Here is a 26,207-nt window from a genome sequence, read left to right as displayed (position 1 = left end):
AGATGAAAAATGAGAGTGAAGGGAAGAAAGCCTTTACATGTAAGAAAGAAAAAGAAAATCTGGGCAACAGTTTTCTACTTATTTGCAAAAACAAAAAACACTAGTGAATGGGAATATTTTTATATTGAATGCTAAAGTCTGAGTCAGAGCCCTAAACGTAATCCCACTGGAACCAGAAAATTAGCTTGGATTCCTCTTAATGCCTTAAATCCAGACTTAACTTCATTCACAGTCTTAGCATAGCAAAATAAGATTATGCTCAGGAAAAGTATAGGCTGGTCTACAGTTAGTCTAGGTCAATGTACTTTTTTTTTCATAGGTCATTATAGATTTCCTCTGGGTTTGCTCCTGATTTCACCTGTAGCCACAGAATTTTTTCAAGCCACATACATTGAAATATACAATGTCTATCATATCCCATTCCCTTGTGTGCGGGTCCAGCATTTTTTCCCTGGAATCAGGGTGAAAGCATAGGTTTCCCTATGGCTTTCAGAAAAAAACCAAAAAAATGAAAGAATGCTTGTAAGAGAGAGTGGAGGGATTCCAAGACTGACAAGGCCCAAAAGAAAGAGAGAGTCCGAGATGTTACATCAAGGTGGAGGGAAATCTACATCTCTCTCGGATGAAACTATGGCCAAGCACAAAAGGACTGTGAAGGAAGGCTGATGCAATCTCTCACAAAAGAGGAGTATCCCAAAGAAGACCTGGGCTTAGAAAATTGATGTTCTTTGTAGTTTATTGTTTCTGCAAGAGGCAAAAATTTGGCAAAGGTTTCATTTGGCCAAAGATGATGCGAAACAAGAGTGAGCTTTATCCAACAGAGAAATAAAAGCTGCCACTCAGTAGGCTGCCTTGCCTGGCCATGGGAGAGGCCACACTCCCTTACATGCTTATTTCAAGTTTCCTCTTAATGAAATAGTTTCTTTTACCTGAAAGTGTTATGAAGTCATCTATCTGGTAAACATGTTCGTCATCAGGGTCTGTTGCAATGAGCTGCATTTCTTTCAGGAAATCTTCATAATGAGGATCAGTCCTTTGAACAATCCCAATGACAAATATCTCAATATCTGTAGCATGGGCATCTCTTACTACAGTATCCAGTCGTACTTTATCACGACTGTCTGCTTGTCCATCCGTTATTACAACAGCCACCTTCCTTACTGCCGGGCGCGCTGCCTGGAATAAGCGAATGGCTTCTTGGATAGCTGAAGCTGTGTATGTACCTTCTCCTAAGTAGGGCATCTTGTCAACAGCTGATTTCAGATATTCTTTGCTTGTGTATTGGTTCAGAGAAGACACCAGGTCCACTTTGTGGCTGAAGTTGATGATGCCGATGCGGGTTGTAGCGTGGTTGGCTGAAACCTTGTCAATGAATGTTTTCATAAAGGTTTTGATAATATTGAAGTTATCCGGTCCAACACTTTCTGAACTGTCAATGACGAATACTAGTTCCAGTGGTATTACTCTACATTTGATACCACAACCTAGAAAATACCCATTTCAGACAATTTATGAGAAACCACCTTCAAAAAACGAATTGAGCTCACACATCAGATTTACAGTCAGTTAAAACCCAGTTAATGAATTAATTTCTAGTTACTGGTACTGATCACAGAAACAGAGCTGGACCAAATTATTTCAGGTATAGCTCTGGCAACATAGCGAGCATCGTTTTCATATCAGTGGTATCCTGACACACAAACATGCAGGGGAAAAATCCATTCAGTCAATATAAATTCACTGTGTTTTATCAGAACTACTTTTTTCCATACTGTAATCCTTACCACATATTTCGTTGATAAGTCTGATAACATCTTCTCTCTGAAAAAGAGTATTAACTTGTTGTGTGTTCTGGTGTTAAGAATGCTGAAATATTTATTTATTTACAAAAATGCAGGCAATGCAATATCTCATAAAGACCCTCATAAAGATCACGTAACCTTTAAATATTTTCCCCAGATAAACTACTATTGTTTCAAATAATTTATTTATATACTTACTGAAAGACCAGCTTCACCTTTTCTTCCCCCACTTCCCTGAAAACGTGTAGGGTGATATAATTAACAATTTGCTTAATTTCTATTTTGTAAATTTAAGTAACATGAAAATGTGTTTTACCTTTGGCCCTGGAGGTCCTGGGTCTCCAATCTCTCCTTTGGCACCTTTGCTCCCTGGATCACCTTTATCTCCATAGTCTCCCTAATTTAAAACAACTGTATTAAATACAGTCATAGCTCCAGTTTTGTTGATTGTCAGAGCTGGAAGGTTCCATGAGCTTTAAAGATAAATTTTCTGGCTTGTTTTGTTGTTTTTTCTTTTTATTAATAGCTTATCTTGTATGTATTATAAGGAGAATATCTGAAAGCAGGCTCTCAGAGAAAGCAAAATGGGCAGTAAAAGCATCTTTGAGAAATTTCTACGAAAACTTACCTTAGTTCTTGAGGGGGAGTAAAGACATCTATATGCAAATGTCAAGAATCTATAATATTTACTGTTCTTTGATTTTCTTGAACTCTAAAACCATGTTTATAGTGGACCTATGCTAGTTTAGACTTATGGAGAGATATAACTGCCTCAGATCAGCCCCTGTGCTGAAACTCACACCAGCTCTGCATAAAAGCCAAATGAAAACCTGTGAGCTTTCAAAGGACATATGAGAAGAGGCATGCTTGGACTGTTATATCCATTGGAAAATACAATGTTTCACATTTAGAAGCAATTCTGCACTTTTCCCCTCAACTGACTAGACTTTTTGATTTCCAAAAAGTGAGAGGTTTCAACATTACGAGACAGTTTTCATACAATGCAGGTATAAAATATATTGTAAATAAGATTCAGGTTCTAAATTAGACATTTTTTTAAAGAAGAAGATTGTACAGGACAGTTTTTTTACTTCTCTCTGGAAATTACTAACCAGCTTACATTTCACTTGAAATTTTAAAGCTTATGAATTTGTCTAGATTACTGTCTATTTTGATATCATTCCTCATTATTATCCAGCCAGTGGAAACACACAGGTAACTCCTGTGTCACAGCCTTCACTGTGGTTACCAGTTTGTTGCCAGTTTTAAAGAACCCTTTTGACCCTCAGTCTGATTCTGATCTTATTCAAACTGGTGTAAATCTGGAAATTGTACACAGCTTCTCCACAGCATTAAGAAAACCAGTTTCAACTAAGTAAGGTCTTGGAAGACAGTTCTTATTCTATTTTACAAAATCATAGTATCCAGCAAAGGATATTACTTTCCATTACCTGTCAATGAATTGAATCGAACATCATCAAAGTTAATGTCAGCATTAATAATAATGGAAAAGCAAATATGATTTGCTGACTGTGGTGGTGGTGCTACTTTCTTACCCTTAAATATACTAAAACCTGATCTTTTTGGTTTATATACAAAATTCCTGCTGAACTAAACCATTCCTTTTCATGTGTGACAAGACTGCTATATTAACACAAACACAAAAGTTTGCTTGGAGAAAAGTCACTTGGAGAGATTTACATTGGGTCACAAAGATTAGCCAATATACAAGATGAATATGAAGATCAGTGAAAATATTGCAGCTATTATTATAGTATGTGGCATTTGGAATGTGAGTGAAAACAGAACTAGGAGGCAGAAATTTGAATTTGTGTGAAAGAGCTTGATATTCGCATAAAAGCTCCCAAGCTGTTATATGTGAATAGTTAAGTGTAGGAAATTATCACAATTTTAATAAAAACCAGGAAGTTATTCAGTAAGGAAAGATTCAAGCTTGGCGTTCAATCATTGCAGAAAAAAACAAGTCAAATAAAACAAAGCCCTTAAATGATATTAATTCTAAAGCAATTCCTTTTTTTGTCAGACTGGCAAATAAAAGGACATTTTATAATACCCCAAAAACATCAAAAATAACTGAATACATAACTTTAATAACTTAGAATTATTCTCCTGCTAACAGGTATGACCTCATTCTAGGTCCTACTTTGTAATCTGGTCCTTAATGACCATTAGGATTTTCACAGACTTCAAAGCTGACAATGAATAGTAGGTACCTACCTTGCAAGCTAAACAAGGTAATGTCTTTGCCTTCTGTTTCTCTTCAAAGACCTGTCACACCAAATCACCAATAAAGGAAAAAACCCCCTTTTTTTTCCTTACTTCAAACTTAGGATTTACCTTTTGTCCAGGAAGGCCAAGTCCTAATGATCCTTTTAGTCCAGGAAAACCTTTATTTCCTTTTTCTCCCTAAACAGAATATGAAACTTAAGTTTAACTGAAAATTAATGTAAAATCTATGCTGTTCTCTATTCACTTTAGAACACTCTGCATCATAGAGAAAGCAGGGATGAAGCACACAAAATTAGTCTAAGGCTGGAGAAATAAGCAATTGGCTATGATTCAGAACATAAATGAGAACCTTATTAATTCCTGATTAATTAAATGAAAATTTGTCATTCCACTGAAAGAGCTGAAAGACAAAACTAACCTCTTAGAGGCTCAGATGCTTATTTATCCTGTCTATGAGCAGTAAAATGAGGTCCAAACCAAATTTTCTCTAAAAACACACATTCATGATCTCTCCAGGGTAAACTTAGTTTTTCTGATCTTAAGTAAATAAGAAGACATCTCTACCCTTCACAGTGTGGAAAGCAGAGCACTTTTCTGCTGATACTTCAAAAGAGAGTATCAGTCCAGTTACAAAGCTCAAAACTGTTTATAAGGATTGCTACACATGCCCTGCTGCATGTACTTTGACTTTAGAAGCATGTCCATACTAGCAGTGTGGGCACACAATGTTATAAAATACAGCTGTTATATACACACAGAAAATTCTTCATAGCTTCTGGATTCCAGAAACTTTCTTGCTTTATTTAATAGGGTAACACAAATGATTTTACAGCTGCTGTATGCATTTTAAACACAGCTAGAAGTGATTATATTTCCTGGTACATAAATGCTTCACCATAATTCACATTACATAAATAATTCACTTAACAGCAGTGCCTGGTGCAGATACCAAAACCAGCTCCAGAGAATGTCAGTGAGATCAGGAGCAGTTACCACCTGTATCAAACCTAACTATGAGGTGCAAGTACAGGGTTAGTCTGTTCTACTTTTCAGTCAAGAGCTCTCACTGCCCCTCTGAAGCATCTTTTACTAATTCTTGTATTGCTACTCACAAATGGGTCTAAAGGGGTGATACTGCTCATAATGGACAGAAAAACACAAAAATGTTTCCAAGTTTATCCAGCCTTCACCTAAGGTGCACCAGTGCAGCAGGACCGATCACTGACTATCCCTGCTGTGCTGGATAGGGGCTTACGGATTTCTGCAGGCAGAGAAACAGCTGCACAGCGCACAGGTAAGCCAACCTTCTCTTCCTTGTACTAAGGGCTCCTGGCTCACATGAGTTGGGAATTCACCAGGAGTCAGGCAATGAGATGCAGCTCCTCGAAGACACAGTGTACTACATGTCCATGGATGGTTTTCCCTGTCTGAATTCCAGATCTAACTGAGATCCTGCTGAGATGACGGCTTCTGTTTGCACTTGGGTGCATTGTGGTCTTGCCCTGTGCTAGGAAAGGTATCCAAGGCACTCCACTGTTCACATCTCCACTGGAGTACTGCTTTCATAGCCTTGCCCTGTGGGTGCCTCTTGGTCTACTAGCCCCGACTTGGGGAATTAAAAGCTCTGCTTGCCATCAGGGCTACCTATCCCTGACCTGCTAACCAGTAGCCTCTTGCCTCTGTAAGCAGAACTTCCCCTCTCCCCAGTTTCTTACAGCAGCAGCAATTCAGACACTATTATGTAAATGCTGGAGACTGGAAAACAGTGGATGTATCAAATTACATAGCTGATCCACTAGGGGGATTTCCTGTGAATAGGAAATACTCCTAAGGTGATGGGATGCACAATTTATTTATTTCTGTCATAGGAGCTCACAGTGACTATTTAATCTAATTTCCTTTAAGTTGCTTTTCAGCAGGATTGTGCTTCTCGGGGTCCTCATTTAGGTATTAATGCAAATGGCTTTTAAACACAGTGAAATAGTGTGCCAGTTTGTTTCAAGGCTTGCTGTTCAGCACTGGGATGGACTATCCCTCCCCCCGGGTCATCACACAGCTTCCTGGTTAACACCTCTGCAGGTCTGCAGAGCACACGCATATAAACCAAAATCAGGATATGCTGTGTATTCCAGTGGTCATTCACTAGTAATACATGTCAGACCAAACAAAACTAGATTTATTACTGCCATTTGTTGCTGCCCATTTGACATTGTTAGGATGGTGTTCAGGCAATGAAAACTGAATGAGACCTACTGTTCTAAGTAAATTCATACCCATACAGCTGACATTTCTCACAAGCACACATGTGAGTTTCATCCTTTAACACATCAACTGTGGAACCAAATCCTGCTTCCTCTACTTGTGCAACAAGTATCAATCAACATTAGAAGGTTTTATCATGGATTCCATAACAGTACATTTAGTAAAACCCAAGAAGTGTGCTGTATTAATTTAAAAATATTTATGGCTTTGACAGTTCAATCCATGTACATAATTAAAATCAAACTTGACCACCAGTATTACCAAAATGAACTGAGTGCAGATCTGAGAATGTCTAGACTGTGGTTTTGAAAGGGAATCAGGTATAAAAAAAGAAGATCTGTGAACATAGCTATCAACATAACTTGAAAACCAACTCATTTTTGGCATTCCATTCTTACCGTGTGCAGACCAAGATCTCTCTCCATATATTAAAAAATATTTGGAGTAATATTGGTAGCTCAAATGCAGGAGTAGAGTAGCTTTTATCTGATGAAGAGTGGCCAAAAAGAATGAAGTTTGACATGAGAAGAGATAGAACGACAAAATAGAAGATCAACAAGCATTAGTGTGTGGAGGAAACCAGTGCTACCAGAGCAAGACAGTTGCAAAAGTGGCTCAGAAATAAGCTGCTCCTAAGAATTATATAAAAATAATCATAATTTAAAATAGCAATTGGTAAGGGAAGAAATTAGAAATTGCAAGACTGATGGTGCCTACACAATTCATGGACTGCTACAAAAACAATAGAAGCTGAGTTTGACCCACCATATCATTACAGTTTTGTTTTCAAGCCCAAAGACATTTCATAACCAGGACACACTACTTTCCAACATCCCTAAATTCCACATCCTTGCATTAGAAACATGCTTTTCTTTGACAGTGTGTCAGTGAACTCTCTTCTTCCACTGGAAAGCTTCCATAATGACACTGAGTTCTCTACACTTGTAAAACATGCTTTAGATATTTTTTCATAGCAGTGCCAACATAACATCCAGACATACATCTGTGCATATCTAAATATATATATAGAGAGAGAGAGACAAGGGGGGAGAGAGAAAGAGAGAGAGAGAGAAGTGTATATGTACACACTGACCATATTGTGGGTAACCCTTACCTTCTCACAGGAACAGAATAATATTATGTAATCTGTATATTTTTTAATGTATCATCAGATGCATTTGATTGCTGAAACATTTTTGTCCAGAATGGTAATTGTGCTTTTATAATTAACCTTGCATACCCATAGAATTAACAAAGATATAACCCAAATATTAGATTCTGGAAACACAACAGAAATTGTTATTAAAGGCAGACAGGAAAGAGTTTTCCTATACCATAAAGCAATACAGAGATGGGAAAAAATTTTCTGATTTTCACAAGAATACAGCAAAGAGCCTGTGGAGATTCAGTGAACAAAGGAAGAAGAGAAAAGAAAATAAGGAGGTTTTTTATGTCCTCACACTACAATATGTATTAGCTTTGTGATTACTGATAACAATTAATACAGAGCCAAATTTCAAACAAATCAGAACAAAGGTCTAGACAGTTGTGACTCTTAACCATGTTGAGATCTCTGTCTAAGAAAGTCTGGAAACAAGATGTGTTGGGGAAGCGTAATTGGTCTTAAAGACTGTCCATCAACTCAGGGTCAACCCAACACACAAGATAAATCAGAACCCATAAAAGGGAGTTCTACAATAAGGGAAAAAGAAAGAACATAAGAAAGTATGTTTTTATGCTATGAAACACCTCACAGTGAAAAAAAGGGAAGAGCCCTCTACAGAATAGAAACAGAAATGATGGAACACAAATATAAAAATGAAAGACATTGAAGATGTAATCAAAGTAAGTCTTGAATAAAATAAATTCCAAAGGAATCTGTGCTTTTCTGGTAAAGCTGATTCTCCTCTGAATCATATTGCAAACAACATACATTTTCACAATTTGTTTGTTTGTTTGCTTCAGAATGTCACTGTTTTCCAAGGAAGACCTGTTTGCCAGTGAATTCCCTGATGGCTTTAGTATCTAGAGCCAAAATCACAGTATAGGGAGGCACCTTTTCTAACCCAACTAGAACATTGCTCCTTTTACTGAATCACCGGTGGTTGACCACTTAGCGTTGGAGGCCTGAGCACAATACTCTTGATCCAGGGAAATATTCAGCCATATGCTCTATTTTAAGCACATTGATTTAAGGAAAACAGGAGAAACTTGGGCTGTTCTCCACTGGAGCCTCCAGTTTTAATAAATTTTCCACACATTTGTGACAAGGCAATTTAACAACTGAATGCTTAGAATATGTTGTCTTGTTTGTGTTTCTCCTTTTAAGGAGAGAAGTTGTGGCTGGAATTGGGTGAGTAAAAACTCACTTAAGAGTATATGGGAGACTACCTAATTTCATTTATATTCCAACATTTTGTTTAACTTATTTTGCCACAGTAGATCTCTGTTACTGCCTCTTAGAAGTGCTACCCAGAGAAAACCACAGATCTAAGTAAAACAGTAAGGTGTGGCAGAGATAAGCCTTTTTTCTCCAGGTTAAATATATTTTTAATGACAAGAACAATAGAAGAGCAATTGGATGCAAACAATACTGATAACACAGCAAACAAAGTAAATATTGCATAGCTTACGAATAAGAAACTAAAGTGTAAAATTAATATTTGCAGGAGTTCACTGATTTGGTGGCAAAGACAGAAAAAAGACAGCCTCTTTAAGAAACAGTTTTAGAAGAAACTGACCAGATATGGCATTAACCCGGATTACCTTGTCTCCTTGTATGCTGGCACCAGGGGGGCCAGGTGGGCCAGGGAAGCCATTACGTCCCATAATACCCTATAACAGTCAGTGAGGCAAAAAAAGAAGGATCAGGAGGTAAACTCGTGGTAACACTATGGAAATAATCCCAAAATTGCTGTAAGCAAAAAAGTAAAACCATGTCAAAGACTCTAGTTCTGATTCTTCTTTGGTTTACACTTTCTCGCTGTGGTAATTATCCTTGGCAAATTCTTAGGAAAGCAAAGGAACAATTAATCTGGAAATAATTACTGAATAAAATTTACTCATAACACAGTGTGATATTTTCCTAATTTTTCCCCACACAGAAGACAACAGAAACCCTGTTTACAGAACAGCTTTGTGCAATCACTCCACCAAAGGGAGGCACAACAGCAGAGACACAAAGGACCAGAGCAATAAAACCTAGTGTAAGTAAGTCTGACAGGCATGTTAGTTCTTGGGCACCATGGGCATATGCCAAGCCCCTGTGGTGCCATAGTCTCTAGGAGCATCAGTCATTCAGAAAATCATAAGTGGGAGGGGAATAGAGTAAAGCCAAAGCAGCACATGCTGATTTGTATCAATACAGTCAAAATCAGGTAGAGCCCTTGTGCTTTGCAGGCAGGCTAATCTAACATTTCAAAGTGACAAAGTGAAGTATATCCTTTTGATTACATCAAAACTAAATTATTGATTTTCTTTTTTTTTTTTCTTTATTTTTAGTTGACAAAGTTTTCAAAATTTGATCAAGCTTCATAAAAGTTTTTGTCAAGTTCAGGTTGGGGCATCCACAGCTCCTCTGGGCAACTGTTCCAGTGCCTCACCACCCTCACACTAAAGAATTTCTTCCTAACATTGAATCTAAACCCACCCTCTTTCAGTGTGAAGCCATTCCCCCCTGTCCTGTCACTACATGCCTAGTCCATCTCTGTCTTTCTTGCAGGCTCCCTTCTGGTACTGGAAGGCTGCAATTAAGTGACCCCTGTAGAGGCCCAAAGAAGTTTAGTTCCAGGGTGGATTGTGGCAGTGCCTCTCCCTGCCCCAGGCTGCACTAGGATGTAAGAAATGCTCATTAGACCTCAGCCTTGACGAACTGCACTTGGACTAAGCCCCTCCTGAGCTTATCAAAAACACTGTCTGTTCCCAGGAACTAACAGGCATCTAATGACCTCCTGTTTTTTAACAAACAGGCTTGGAAACTTTATCTTTCTTGACTGAATAACAACCCAAGCGGAATATTTTTGTTACTGAACCTTCAAAGAAAGTTACAGACTCAAATTGTGGCCAGGATGGAAAATCACTATGACTAAAGTCTACTCTCTTGCAACCCTATAAACAGCAGTCCAAAGTGAGAGCCCTTTCAGCGCTCGATTCCCAGAAGGTAAGCAGGTAACTGTATGTCTCAAACACCTATGGCTGTGGAGACAGCCAGGGATTGGTGGTAATAACAGACAAGAATTGTTGATAATAACCAAGGACTGCTGGTCTTTACACACTGAAAAAGGGTAGGTCATCTCAACCATGAAGCCTTCTCTGTGCCAGGCTGAACAATCCCAGTTGTCTCAGCCTTTCCTCATAGGAGAGTGACTACATACATATCCTCACCCTTGAAAACAAAATACTGTTTCTCCACAGATAACATATTTTTCAGTCTCAAAGGCTTCGTGCAAAGAGTACATAGGGTCACACATTTGTAGGATTTTGACAGTCCAAACTTGAAACAGGCTATGTCAGTATGATTTACTAAGGTACTGAAATTGCTGCAGCTTTCAGAAAGCAAGGTAAAATCAGACACATCCTGAAAAGGTATTCACACTCTTTGCTTATTGCATACCTGGAGTTGGTGATAGCAACGCTTCTTCATTCAGATGCTAGTTTATACAAAATGGCAGTGGAGGGTTCTGTACTCTCTGCTCTTATGCAAAAAGTTACAAAGGTCTGTCTATGTTTAAATGAAACAGAAGTGGAGAAATATACACAATGTTTGTCCTCATTGCCTCTGTAAAAATAATTGATGGATAAACCTGTAATAACGAAATCCAGGCAAGTACTGAATGCCTTTTCTTATCAGTATGTCTTTTTTAGATTACAAATCACTCCAGTGCAGGGAGAAAAAATTGCCCACGTTGCATACTGGTTGCTTATAGAATTAACTTTTTGTTTTTGTATTTCTTTCCTAATGGTTTTACTAACGAAATTAATTGGATTTAATCTGATTGAGCAAAAATTTCAAACATAAAATTCACATTTAATGTATCTTCCAGCACAAAAGAATATCTTGTAAACAGGATAGATACAACCAGAAGAAATATTTCATTTAATTTACCATCCTGATAGCTCTGTTCAATCTCCAGATGTGACCTCATAAAGTCTGGCTGCAAATGCAGTTTTCTTCCCATTAGTATTCTTCCTAATCCAGTTGGTAGAAGTGTATGGTTAGTGACCATGTTTATATGCTTGATTTATCCTGAAGTTGCACCAGTGTAAATCAATAACTGATGAAGATCACTTGGTGTCTGAGAGATCAGAGTCTGGCAGCCAGCACCACAAAAGATCCCAAAAACTTGAACATGGCATCATACCAACCTTGGGACCCATGGTTCCCACTCCTGGTGGCCCCGGGGGCCCAGGAGGGCCTGGATTTCCATGGTCTCCCTGAAAATAGTCACAGAAATGTCAGTCATCACCTAGTAAATGTTACATCCTTCATCCACTTATGAAGCAGTCAAACTACTCAGTTTAAAAAACAAGCCAAACAAATGCTACATAAGTAAATAGCTGCTTTATAGATAGGTATGAAAAAAAAGAGCCCAAAATACAGGCACCTGCATCATTTAAGGTCTAGGTGCAGAACTTTATTTCCCAAGCAAAGGTCCATGTGATCAAAATCACCAGCAGAGTTAGGGCTCTACTTTGCAGGCTTATGAGCTACAAAAAAAAAAAAAAAAAAAAAAGAAAGGAATACATTTGGAAACACCACCATTTTCCCATCATATTTTGCAGGGGCTTACCAGGATGGACAGGGAGCTTACTAGTGGCACCATGACCATGACCTTTTACTGATACTGTGCTTGTTCTGACACTAGAGACATTTAATTTCCAGAACTGCCAAATCTGGGCGTTTATGAAAACTAAATGAATTTCAATAGCATCAATATAGAAGAATAAAGAGAATAGCTGTTTTTTAAAAAAGCCTTAATGTACATACATTTAGCTTGATTTCTGAAGGAAATTAAGTGATACTCTGCCTGTGCTTCTGCTTGTGTGTGTTGATTCTGTTTTTTTCTTCCAGTATATTTTGAAGTCATCTGTTGATTTCAGCCAAATTCATCAGAAATGTACGGGCCTTGACCATATTAATTTCCAGCATATTTGGTGGTAGTAGGAGGTTGGGTAATCGAGAGACATTCAATTTATGCTTTTGCTGAAGGATGAAGAAAACCCAGAGAGGACTCACCCCTTAACAACCAGGCAGAGAAAAGGCAGCTGCTGTCTGGTCAGGGGAAAATGAGTGTAACAGAGAGCCTGGTGCTGGCCCTCGTGCTGCAGACAAACCCAGTGAAGGAGATGGGGGGACAGGGGACATTAATGATAGGAGGAATGCACAGTTTTGTTTTCCTCAGACTGTGATTGTACAAATGAGGGAATAGGCACACATTCAGCGCTAGATTACTTGAAAACACCCATCCATTCCTTGAAAAAAAAAAAGAAGTCTATAATCGATAAGTTAGAGATGCAGAGTATTCTGAACTGGGTTTAGCTTGATATCCCTAAACCTATTCCTGTGTAGGCAAGTGCAAAATAAAAAAATGCACTGAGAAGCTATTGATCATACCATATATTAATAACAGAGCAGAAGAAATTGTATTTCTTGACAAAATTAAAAAGAAATCATTATAAAACCTCTTAATTGTACTTATTTTTACACTTGGAAAAGCTGCAGAAAGGGCTGTGCCTGCAGAGGGAGCATTCGTTCTAGGAGAGAGGTGCAAGTATAAATTGCAAATCACAGATGTCACTTGAGTTGTGGTAGGTGAAATGAAACAACATATCAAACAGATTAAAAAGGAAAAAGCAAACAGAATATTCTACAGATTTTCTTTACACTCTGGGAGGAATGTGTGTAATCATTATAGTGACTACTTTTAGGTGAAATTCCCAAGGTTCAGTCTCTAGAACGACATCACCGCAATCTGTGTTTTTTATCCATGGCCATGATACCCTCATGCTAAGTCCCAACACACGTGCTAGTTATGCAGAGGTACTAGGGCCCAAACTACGCTCAGGCTTGAGGGATTTGGAGAGGTGGGAACCTAATCCCAAAGGCTAAGGCTTAGACCAAGCTTACAATGCTCTCCTTCCTGATGTAATATTTAGCTTTTGAATTTCATTTCCTGTTTCATCCGAAGCACTGGAGACTGGCCAGTTTGAGCAGGACATAGGCATGGTACTTGGATGCTCTTAGCTTCAAATTGCTGTGTCAAGGTGATTGGGTTAAATTAAGTGCCATGTTCAGTCAGGAGGAAATTTTTCCCTCAGATGACCTAAGGCTTTTATATCAGACCTTCCTTGCAATGCAAAGAGCCAAGGCATTGGCCATCTTCCTATCTAGTACCATCTATTATCAAAGGAATATTTATTTGTCCTCAATGTCCCCACAACCACAATACAATCTTATGCTGTTTGTAGGACAACTCTTCATGAACAGAAGTTGTGCAGAGCAGCCAAAGCTTTCCCTGCCCAAGCCTCCCTCTGAAATCTGCCAGAGATGCCAGAGCTAAGAGATACAGATATTGCATTAAAATGTATTTTGTAGGAGATCCTGGGATGCTGTGGCCTGTGAAACAGCCTGTGAGCTGCTGTGATGGAAACTGAATGGAAGGTTATCGAACCTAAATGATTCCTTATGGCCCAGTATCCAGAATACCTACAACCTGCTCTTAGACCAGCCCTGACCAGAAAGAGCCTAAAGTGTGACCTGAAGTCATCTGCCTCTTCCTCCCGCGGGTAACACAGTCTTCCACAGGGTCGTTGCAGGTGAAGGATTGAATTTTAGCCTCACATGCTTAGTTAATACCAGATGTCTCATTGAAAAGCTCTTCTGTAGAGCTTTATAGTAATCCTCACAGCTTCTGTATTTCTTGGCTTAAAGAAAAATACTTTTATTTTGCTTTATGAGTTGTGAAGTGGAGCAGTTCCTTTTTCTAAGGTGTCATATTAAACTGTCCTTCAGGGAATTCAGTTCAAAAATGATTAATACTGTTCTTTGATGAGGTCTAATTTATTTCCTGTATTGTGCTTGTAGACAAGCTTGTCACCATCAGCAAAACATTGAACTAGAGAAACACCACTGAAGAAAGAAATAAAGAGCTGAGTCAAGACACTGTAAAGTGTGGGAGTCCAATGTCTATTCTATACCTTTTATTAAAGAAAAAAAAAACATTAAATGACCTAATGGTCAACTAAAAAGTAAATATTGGATTTCCAAATATATATGTCATTTACTGTGAAGCATACGTATTTGATACTGAAACATGCAGCAGACACTGCAATACTCTCTTTAGTGAGAGCTAATGGATATAACAGTATTTGTAAGAAGAACATATTTTAAAAAAAAGATATTACATCTCTGCTTTCCACATTTTAGTTCAAATAGGCAAGGCCCAAGCTGCAAAAGTTGTTCATATTGCAACTGGATCCAGCCCAAATGCTCGTGCACTGTGCTGAGGATTTTAATAATCTTTCTGCTATCCAGTTACTTGCTTTATTTCTAGTGCTGGGCTCTTGCTCTTGAATGTCTGTAACTCATCTCCTAGTTGGCAACAGTGCTTTTAAATCAAATTTTTATTATATTCTGACATTATGTGCTTCTGTTTTAATGCTACAGAAAACAGGGTTCTGCCAGGACTGAATGCATCCCACATGTTCCAATTTTGTTTTCGTGTGAATTTGACCTCTGATACATAAAATTCCTGTCTAGCAGTGTGCACATATGTGAGCCATTTCTGAAAGCAGAGAACAGAGCTTTGATTCAGATGAGTGGAACATTCCTATATAATGATCCTCAAAGGAATTTCAAATTAACTAGTATGTAAATTTATGAGCCTCTTTAATCAAATAAATGTTCTTTTTTTATATGCAGAGATTCAGAGATTGTCACTGTTTTTACCTTCTTTTTTTTTTTTTTTTTGTGGTATGTGTAAGAGGTAGACAATGCATTTACATTTCATTGGAAAAAGCCAGAATATTTTCCATTTTATGAACTAAGTTCTGGAGGAATTCTTGCAATTCAAGTGAATTCTTTTTCCTTGTTGCACCTTTGCTACCAAGATGTTATGCAAAGATTAAAAAATCAGAATGTAGTATGGGCAAACAGAAGCAAAAAATCAGGGAATGAGAAGAGATGCTTATATATTTAGTTCCTTTTTTTCCAATGCACTCTATACTATGTCTGGTGTGAATAAACAGAAGTAAATCAGAGATGTTATATCTCATTAGATAATGCTTGCGTTGGTGCCCCACTCATATGCTGCAAAAGCTACAGCTGCTCACTCTGCACAGAACAACACACACTTCACTCAACATGGCTAACACACCAATCTAGGGACATCGTCAAAAAGAAACATACCTATTTTAAAGTAAAAAATACAAATTAAATATTTTACCAGGTGTTTTTAACTCTTGAATTTTTTATTATCCTGACAGAGTGTTAGATAAGCATTACTCTGAGCAGGCAGGTTTGGTAGGCAATATCACACTGTAACACAAATAAGACCTGTAGATCCATGAAAACTTTTCATACAAAATTTGGTGTAAGCATGATTTGCCCTAATTGTGTTGTGTTACTCTGCAGGGTTCCGTGTAATACAGCTCCTCCTAGAACAAGATGCCACTTCCCAACCCATGAATACAGTGCATTCCAAACCTATGCCATGAATCTATCCATGATTATTATGAGTAGGAAGCTGTTGATAGGCAGCTCCTAGTGCTATGTGTCCATCAACACACAGAGCTGCAGGCGCAACAGCAGCGAATTTGGAGCCTGGTGGCTACACCTACAGCGTGAGGAGATCTGCCCAGTCTGCTCCCATGGACTGACCCCCACTCAGGGTAGAAGAACATTAAGAGTCCCTGCAGATCACATCACCTAGTTTGGCTTCATCTGAAGGAAACCCATTTCCTGGCTTGTGGAATCACTCAAACCCTCTTTGGTCTGAAAACCTAAGCACAGAAAGTGCTAGAAGAACCACATCAACAGCACACCTCCAGTCCAGCCTCAAACTCCCGTGTGGAGTTTTTGATAATGTGACTTTCTAACTCCTTTTCTTTAGGAAACACTACTTTCCAGAATTATGGATTAGGAAGCAAGGAAGAATTCAGACATAATGATACCCCTAGACATCCTGTAGTTGTAAGTCAAATCTTTATCAATATCTACCTTGATAATTTCATACAAGATTCTAGGATTTTAATGTTTTTCTGTAGTATCAAGAAATATGTATAATAAGACTACATTATATCAAGCTTGGTATTTCTATTTGGAAAGATACAATCTCATACAGAAAAATCTAATTAGTTTAGCCATATGCATTTTTTAAAAATTATATTGAATAATATAATTGAAATTACTTCTAGTTCTTGCATTACTTAAAGTGAAATGCCTTGTATTGATAGGCAGTAATTCAGAATAGTTGCACAAAACCAGGTTTCCCAAATCCCAGTGACATTGGGACCATTCTGTGGTAATTCTAAAGTCAAGACATTCCAAGAATGAATGTCTTTCAATTTTTCCTTTATTGTGGATTTTTTTGAGAGGCTATTGCAGTTTATATAAATGTGAATTCTGCTCTTCAGGGAACTGAAGTTGAAAGTTCTTTCTGTTTGGGAAAAACCTTATTTGGGCAATATTTCTTTTGCTTTGTCCTGCAACAGGCTGCCTGCTTCTCGTTTCACATATGCAATGAGGAAATAATTAGTAAAACCACTCTGGGATATTTTAAAGAAATTTGTTGTTTATTTTTGTCTTAAGTCTATTTTTCTGACTTTTAATAATATAAAAATGACAATGTGACTTTTAGGTGAGTTACATACTGCTTATAGTTTCATAAGACTTAACTATTCTGTGTTTTATGAAAAGCCTTGGAAGTGTTTCAGTGTTGTATTTCTAATCCCTTTAACAGTTTTTCGCTTGTTTGAGGGTTTTTGTGAGTTTTGCCTCTAAATAAATATTAATTTTAGATAAAGCTTTATAGTCTTCTCTTAAAAGAGAACTTAAAAGATATCTCAGTAGTTCCATGTAACCCCTAACTCATTGTTTGGCCACATCCCTCACACTTCTGCCAGAGAAAGGAAGGGCATAATTATTAGGCAATACTGTGCTTGTGTTGGATTCTGACTTCCACATGGGAACACCAGCATCTAGAAACATCCTGGGTCTTTGGATGTATGGAAAACCTGCAGATCTGCATCAAGTCTGAGGATAAAGCAAGAACTAGTTTCTGCCACATCGCAAAAGTCTATCGCAAGCTTTTCTTCTAACAGAAATGAAAAGTGGGACAAAAGAATTTTGTCATGTATTTGTCATTCTTATCTAACGCATTTTTCGGAGGATGTCTGTCTACCTTGTTTACAAGTGAGATGCATTGGTCTACCATTGGACAAGTACCTTTTCTCCAGCATCTCCCATGCCTCTTGGACCTGCTGGTCCTGTAGGGCCTGCTGGTCCTGGAGGTCCCTGGTACAGCAGAGGAATAAAGCATGTCAGTAGTTGTCCCAAGGTACTTTTGTTCTTCAACAAAGAAAATAATTTCTTCACATTTCTGATGTTTACTGAGCAACAGCCATCCTCAGTCCCAGGTGGAAGCCTAAAAAGACTCAGATTAGTGGAAGAAGTACAACTCTTGACTTAAGAACATCGTTCTCAGCTCAGAGAAAGCAGTGAGAAAGCAGACATTGCTCCATGATTCATATGCTGCAAGCATTAGACAACTGAAATACCAGAGCTAACCTACCTAAATTTGGGGATTAGGTAATCCTAACATGTATTTGTGTTTGGTAGTTTGTTCTCCTGAACTCCCTGCTCAATTCATCCTCCCCTTCAGCTGCTTTTCATACTGCTGGAGGCATTCCCAGGCTCCCTTTCAGCATTCATAGGGCAGATGGCTTTGACCCATCCTGCTACCTACTTAGCCATATAAATCTTGTCCATGTCTGACAGTGGTTTATTAAGTTGGTCTTTCCAGCTCATGGGCATGGAATGGCAGGGGAAAGATGTTAACCACGTGACAGTACAACAGAACATTTGCACGTTACATGATGTGAAATGTGTCAGGTACACGGCATTACACCAGGAACCCGGAGTGAATGCCTTATGAACTAATTCTCATCCCAAAGGATCTTCTCAGCATCAGTTTGAATGATAGGAAATTGGAGCTGAGTAGGAATTTGGAAGCACTCAGGTCCCCCACCTCAGTGCATTTGGGAGTGCTTGCAGGGTTGTAGTTTGAAATAAAGCTGGATTAGACACATAAAGAAAATAGTGCTAGTGGAAGTTTGACATGTGGTGGTTGAAGGATGGCATCAGTATTTCCACTTTCTAGTGGAAAAGAGAGAGGCTGGTCAAACATGTCTGTGTGGCTTTGGGTGACTGAAATTTAGGATGATATGTCCTTGTAATGGAATGTGCCAGCTGGGACACTCAGGCATTAATTCCCTCTAAAACCAACCATCAGAAAAGCAAGAGGTGGAAAATCTTCAAATAAGAGGATTTAACTGCCCAGTATGAAAAACAGCTGAAAATTCAAGGAATTGAAACTGCAAAATTTGGTCAAGCAGGTGGTATTAGAAATCTTGATCAGAGAAGAGTAAAGAAAAGGGAAGGAGGAAAAATAATTCAAAGCAGTGATTATATTTAAACAGGTATGAGCAGTCATAACGATTTTTATGGAATTACACGGTGTCCCTTTCATGGCAATGAAATGAGAGCCATTTATATCCAGTTCCAACTGCTTGTACAACCGGTGCTGTATCTAGGACAGGAAAGGACTTCAAAATATCCATGAAATATTTAAATTAGCTAAAGGATGATTAACTGCACTTAGTTAAGTAACTAAATCTAAGCAACTAAATATTGAGTTATCACATAGTAATTTTTGTTTTGGTTTTTTTGTTGAACATAAAGTACGTTAAATTAAATTTGTACTTACAGCTTCACCTCTGCCACCTTTGTCACCTTTCGCTCCATGGGATCCAGGTGGTCCAGGTGGTCCTTGGTCCCCCTAAACACAAACTAGGAAGTCAGAAATCATGCCACTACCTGGACCATCACAGTGTAAAGAATATTAACAAATATGTAAGGAAGTTATTTAATATGCTTAATATAGAATAGCAGTTACCAGCTCCTGAAATTTGTTCACAAAGTTCAGGAAATTCTGTGATTTTTTTTAATGTGGTTTCAATTGAATTAATTAAGATTTTAGAAGAGTAAGAATTTTTATTAGGAAATTGTTAATTTCGAGATTTATAGTTGCAGAGAGAAACCTTCAGAACACTGACTTTAAATTCAGGCAACAGAAAGTTAAATTTATTTTCAAGAACAAACTTTTATGAATTTGGGGGTAAGTTTGAGCAATGAGAACTGAATTTAGAATACTGAAATATAATACGCCAGTGTTAAGTTACATGTTGCACATTTTGCACTTCCAGGTAATAACATTGGTTCTCTCATACAGTAAAGTAAAACTTCATTCTACAAGGGAAAGTAGGAAAAGAAAGAAATACAACCAGTTATAAGAAAAAGATCAGCCTAAAATACTTTCTTATCAAGAGACAATGACTCCTGTTGACCCTGTCACTGACTCTCACTAAAGATTTGTGCATCTGCAAAAACTCAATGCTTCCTTTCATGGCCAGAAGAGACGCCAACAGCAAACTTTTCCTCTTTCCTCATTCCAGTGAGAGTTTTCCGGACATTTTATGAGAAAATTAACTGAGCTTGCAACAGACTGTTCACAGAACCAAGAAAGAGAACATATTGCTTTGAGGCATCTCTCAGGTACGCTGTTGGTTTGAACTGTAGATGCTCATATGACAGCACTGGCAAGCGGAAATCCTCATTGATACACACCCACCTCCCTCCCAGGCACAGTATGGATATCGTGGCTGTTCACAGAGAACTGCACGCCCTTCACTCAGTCCCACAGAACCAAGAAATGTGATACATTCTACAAAAGAGTGTTGTAGAGTGCTGTCAACAGCTCCCAGAGTTTTGTTAATGTATATGGGTATAACATATCCTCAAGAATAATTGCATACAAATACACAAATATTTCCCTGTCTATTCCAGTAAAAGGAAATAACAAGAAAAACAAAACTACAAGGAACAGAAAACAGCTGTTTCACTGTGCATTGTGCCTGTAAATTTCTACAATAATATAATCCTTCAAGAAGAGAGTCCAGTTAGCAGCTCAGACCTCAGCAGCTGGTCTGTCTGAATACAATATCCATGTCTGGAAAACAAATCATCTTGTACTCTAGTTGGATATACAACAAAAACAGACGCTGGGTCAAAATCTCCCGTCCCATGAATGTCTCTACCACAGACACAAATAATCAGTTCTTATTAACCAGTTTGGTCCTACCAGAAAAACGGAGGAGATGCTTTGGGTCTCCTAAAGATATATATCCTAGGTTTAGGCTAGCAGGTAGGTAAATGTAGAAAGACAAGGTAGACTCAATGTTCTGGTTAAGATGAAACCCTGAAATTGCTTTAAATGACATTTGGATAGGGATGCAAGCATGCCTTATGCTTAAGTAAATTTTGTATAGTGGGTCATTCCTGTATGAATCGCATCTACTCTTGAATCCAATGGGACAGTTTCACTGAGAAACTTTAAATAGACCCTGACCAAACTGTGTCAGCTCTGGAAGATGTCTCTTCATGCCTCCTAATTTCAAATGATGGAATTCTGATCCACCTCTGTAAAAATTTAATAATGAGAATGCTTCTAGATCATAAATAGCTTTATAATAGAAAGTCAATTTCACCTCTTCCTGATTCTTATGATCCATAGTTCTGAAAGTGTGGATGAATTGAGAAGTGTTTAGAAATGTTTAATAACATTTTTATTTTACAAGAAAGGAAAATATGGATCATAGGTTCGTATCTATTTTTACTTCTAATCTCAGTACACTAAAAACCAGCCAAACAGATGTTTTCATTTAATCTTAGCAGACCACTGTAAATATCAAATACATGTTAACACATTCTCTTCCCTGAGAATTGGGATTTTGTCAACTGCCTGGGTTTCCTATTAATAGCATAGCTATAAATGCTATAAATCTACTTAGATCTACAGAAAAATCTTATATAAGAAACAGTTCTTTAGTCCAGATTATTTTGTTGGGGCTTTAACAGTCACACAAGAGATGTCCCAGGAGCAATTCTGTGATTACTGCTTCCCACAGTTTTGTGGTGTCTGGAAGAGAAAATCACAGTGACTTGCTCTAAGTCAGTGCACTAGCAAGAAGGCAAGTGCCACTGATGCCACAGATAGTCTGCTAAATGAATTAATCTGCTTTTCCAGCCTTTCCAGGGCAGGTTCTAAAGTAGTTTTCCAAAGAAGTAATATAAAGATAGTTGCTTCTACACTCTTTCAAAACAAAGAAAATGTATAGAAACATAAATCTTGTATCCATGGTTGTTATAAAGAAAATAAAACAGTTGTCATAATCAAAAACCTAATTGATTAAGGATATGACTGGACAATTAAGTCATGTTCATCACTTCTTTTTATAAGAAAAATAGAGTGAAGCAATATTCTAGATTATAGACAAAGGAAATTTAGAGTTTTCAAAAATCAGAAATAAAACCTACTGAATGAGTGTGGTTCAATGTGCTATTCAGCATCCTCTGGTAGGTGTACTGGTAGAATTGTGTCAAGCCAGGAGTAAAGCATTATTGGTATTCCTAAAATGCTATAATGCAAAAGCTATTGAACTAAGTGGCTATATTTTGAGCTACATTGTGTTAGGTAGACATAAACTACTTGTTTTCTGAATTTGGGTCTATTGTCTATATTTCCACAAAGTGAAGCAATGGAATTGAGTGGAATATTTTATGTGCAGTCATGGTAAAGAGGAAAGAAAGAAAAAAAAAAAAAGATGTTTCTGAAGAAGGTTCCCAGTTTCAGTCTGGAAAGAAGATCACAAGAATGGTATCTTTCCCTGAACTATTCCCTTATCACAAGCAGCAAAAGTCTGAAAGTTGCAACCCGAACCACAACTGACAGAAGTACAATATGATATAAAGCGTGTTAGAGGGGAAGAGGTGAAAGCTGCAAAGGAAATGTATTCAGTTTTTGCAGTAGTGGACATGGGCACAGTTCCAGGGACTGGGCTTTTCAGTTTGCTCTTCAACTGTAGAAAGGTGAGTGCCACAGTTTTCTAATACTGCCTTATTATTCTGATTAGTTAAATGAAAGGCAATTTCAAGGAGCCAAGGAAAAACCTTACTAAAGGGTTTTGGTAATTTGGTGATAAAATACCAGCCAAATTCCATGCTGATAACTGTAATGCATTATACAAGGAGAAAACACAGACATAACTTTATGTACCTAACAGTCATCCTGAGCTACTATCGCTACTCAAGAAACACAACAGAGAGAACCATTCCTTGAAAAGTTCAATTCACTGTTCAACAGTGATAAAATCCCATAAATTTAATTCTTTGTAAATTAATCTATATTCTTATCCTCTAAGCTATTGCCCACTGGTAAGAGGATGGTCCTTGGTCTTACCTTATTCTTCAAGCAGCCTAATGTCAACTCATATGTACTACAGAAGAGAATTTTTCACTCTCTCACTTTTGTAAAATCTGCAAGCTTTTTGTTACCACTGAATCCTCAGTTTCGTCTCTGGTCTTTCACTCGCATGTTGATCTTGCCATTTACCCACTAAAGGCTAGAAAAGTGACCACTGCAAGCCTGCTACAGACTACTGTACTTCATTCCTGGTGTTGATGTTAAAATTTTAAAGGGTATAACCAAGTAAATCCTATTCTGTAACCTATATACAAATAAGAAATTTCAGAAGATCTATTTTTAAAATTCTTTATTTTGGATCTCACTTATGTTTTTGAATGTGCAAGCTTGGTAATACTGAAATGCCACTGTTAAGGTAACGAATACCTCTCAGTTTATACTCAGTAACAAGCATATTGCCCATGTAGAGTTATAAAAGATGACATGAGATAATGACAAGTGGAGATGAATTTGGACCACGTGAGATGAATTTGAAGAACTGCCTTCCTAATGAAGACTTCCTATGGGAAGTGTGCAGGGTGAGGTACACCCTCAACCCAAACACAAAATAGTATAAATATTTATACTATTTTGTGTTCTTTGCAAAGACAGTAAGTTTATTTTAAAAATAAACATAACCTGGAATGATGGAAAAGTTGAAGAATTGGTGAGCTCCTTTCCTGAAAAGATTCAAGTGGTGTCTATATTTTCACAGAAGTTTTGTACATGTCTCATGCTTATTTACTTTCCATCTTTTGTCTAAAAACTCCTACCATTGGTCCCATTATTGAATTTCCAGGAAGTCCATCATCTCCTGGTGGTCCCTTGTCTCCTGGATCCCCCTATCCAAAAAGAAACAAATTCAAATTTATATTAACTATATTAAGTTTTAACTTCCAAAGTTGTACAGAAAAAACCATGTATTCAGTTCTTTCTTACAGGGACAATTTTTGAGCTAGGTAACATGAAATCAGTATGTCTAGAGGAAGCTTCTGCTACCTTGATTCTGACCTCTCTTACACTTCTCCCCAGCTGTTTCAAAGAGTTTGTTTTACCTTGACAAATAAATTGATGGCTTTAGTTTTCAAATGAAGATCGAATACCATAATTCCCTTTGAGAGGCCAGATGCACCTGTGGGTCCTGCCTGCTTTTGGCCACAGGCAGGCTGCATAACCTTGTTTCTGTCAGAGCACATAGAGAACAGCAAGGAAATTCAAAGACAAGTGCTGGAACAGAGTATGCTTAGAAAGCCTACATATGCTAGGGCGTAGCACTTCAAAATCACAGGTTCCATAGTCTGAAGTCTCAGGGAGAAACTTGAGTTTTCCACAGATATTACACAGCACAACTTTTTGATAATAGCTCTGTCAGTGGCTTTCCTGGAAAGCAATCAGGTTTAGAATCTACGTTCCTTTTGTAACCCTTCACAGAGCAAAATTTGGCTCCGTCTAGTGCTTAAACTTCGGCAACAGATGTTTCACTTTACATTAGGGAACTTAAAAAGAAAATCTAAATGTTCCATGAAACATCTGCAATTTCTCAGTAAGAAGGACATGCAGTATTCCAGGAAACATTCACTAGGGAATGCAATTAAATGCTCTTTCAAAACCACTGAGCAGCTGATGAAGAAATATTAGGAAAAACAGCTTTCTCATAATACTGTCCCCACATTAGTAACACCATAATGATTGTTAAGGGAAATAAAACTCCAGGCCCCTAATGCGGTGTAGTTTAAAGTAAATAAACTCCCAATGGACACAACCATGGCTGCCCAGGAGTTAAAACCTCTAGCAACCACTCACTTCCATCTCAGAGATGTCCCAAAAAGACCTCAGACATAACTCCCAGCTTTGAGAAACATTCTCTGCATTACAAATTTATAATGTCTGTCTTCTCAACTGCAGACATCAGGACGTTTTAGGAACAAAATTAGTAGTTATCATTGTACTTTCCACAGCTGAGAGAGAAAACAGACCTGTGTAGCTGTTACATTATTGATCAACTGTCCAAAACATAGTAGATATTTGTTTAAACAAAGTAATTATGATGGAGCTGAAGAGAAAAAGTTTTGTATATTTTCTAAAAATCAACTTTCATTTTATAATTACCCCAAATACTTGGGTTTTTTTCATCAGTTACTGCCCATATAAGCCCTGCTCTAAAATTTAGTAAAGAATTTCAAAAGACTTCTACAGACTTCATTGGATTTTGGATAATGGCCCATCTGCTATGATAGTTATATGAACTGTACTGAACAGACCAAAATCATGGTGAAAAAGACAAGGAAGTCTACAAAGTTGTTATTTTTCAGCATGAATTTACTAATGAACAATCTTGACTCCCTTTCTTGTCTATTCAAAAATGTCACAGCAACTAGAAAAACACAAAGAAGGGAAACTGATTTAATGAAACCTGTCTTCATACAAGTTGTGCCTTTTAGCACGTCACCTGTACTCTCCTCACACAACGTTTGTCACGTTATTATAGTTTGAAACCAATATAAGAGATATGAGCACCTCACAATCTTCTTTTTTTCTGCTCTGTGGTTACAATTTTCCTCCAGGTCTACCCTGAGCATTTTGCATTTTCGTCTTTCTTTCTCCTCCATGCACAAGCAAGTCCAAAACACATCATATCCCTCTGTGATGTCCTATTGCCAGATGGATGAGTATATTGTATGTGTAATACCCTCCTGTACTTGGGGGGTGAGGAAGGGGGTGCACATATATTTTTAAGGAGGAAGAAAAATGGGGATGAAATTACTTAAATTACTTCTGAGTGACATGATATACATTAGTGATTCCCTCACTCTAAAAATTAACACCAAAGGTGAAAAGTGTCAATTAAAGTTGAAGTTACCTGACATATTATAGCAAGACTAATTTAAGTAGCAAGTATGTTTTATTATTTAAATAGCAGTGAATTTTCGAATATTTTTAAAACCTTCAAAGTTAGCTTTATTTTTGCTGAATCTACCCATTTTACTCAGCAGGACAAGTCCCACTTATTTCAGGTACATTTTTCCCATAGGGAAGATGAGATGGATGTAGCCCTAGCTATGTTATATGTGACATTTCATTTCAAGTAGTACCTACAGGCCAGCTGTTCACTTGGAAGTGACATACAAACACTCAGCTCCAAAAAAACCCAGCATATAACACCCTAGAACTATACATAAACATATTCTTGCAGGGGTTTAATGCCATATTTTAAGAAGCAAAAACATAGCAAATCTAGAAGAAAAACAACTTCAAACTGATTAATTTCACAGGAGGGACCAAACCAGAACAGAAATCTAATAAGGTTTTTTTTTTT

General features: G+C 37.7%; 1 protein-coding gene across 1 annotated transcript in view; it reads right to left on the bottom strand.

Moving 5' to 3' along the window:
• Nucleotides 1-26,207, bottom strand: part of COL28A1 (collagen type XXVIII alpha 1 chain) — a 67,633-nt gene that overhangs the window by 4,784 nt on the left and 36,642 nt on the right. The window contains exons 25-34 of the mRNA XM_010399127.4: nucleotides 23,665-23,733; nucleotides 19,298-19,369; nucleotides 17,758-17,826; nucleotides 11,679-11,747; nucleotides 9,081-9,149; nucleotides 4,161-4,229; nucleotides 2,119-2,199; nucleotides 2,001-2,036; nucleotides 1,785-1,821; nucleotides 930-1,484 (exon numbers count right to left, since the gene is read on the bottom strand). Of these exons, the coding sequence (XP_010397429.1) occupies nucleotides 930-1,484; nucleotides 1,785-1,821; nucleotides 2,001-2,036; nucleotides 2,119-2,199; nucleotides 4,161-4,229; nucleotides 9,081-9,149; nucleotides 11,679-11,747; nucleotides 17,758-17,826; nucleotides 19,298-19,369; nucleotides 23,665-23,733 (1,126 nt within the window). The remainder of the gene's footprint in view (nucleotides 1-929; nucleotides 1,485-1,784; nucleotides 1,822-2,000; nucleotides 2,037-2,118; nucleotides 2,200-4,160; nucleotides 4,230-9,080; nucleotides 9,150-11,678; nucleotides 11,748-17,757; nucleotides 17,827-19,297; nucleotides 19,370-23,664; nucleotides 23,734-26,207) is intronic.

This window comes from Corvus cornix, chromosome 2 (genome assembly GCF_000738735.6).
Source record: "Corvus cornix cornix isolate S_Up_H32 chromosome 2, ASM73873v5, whole genome shotgun sequence".
NCBI lineage: Eukaryota > Metazoa > Chordata > Aves > Passeriformes > Corvidae > Corvus > Corvus cornix.
The sequence above is the reverse complement of the archived record's forward strand: the minus strand, read 5'-3'. Positions and strand labels throughout refer to the sequence as shown.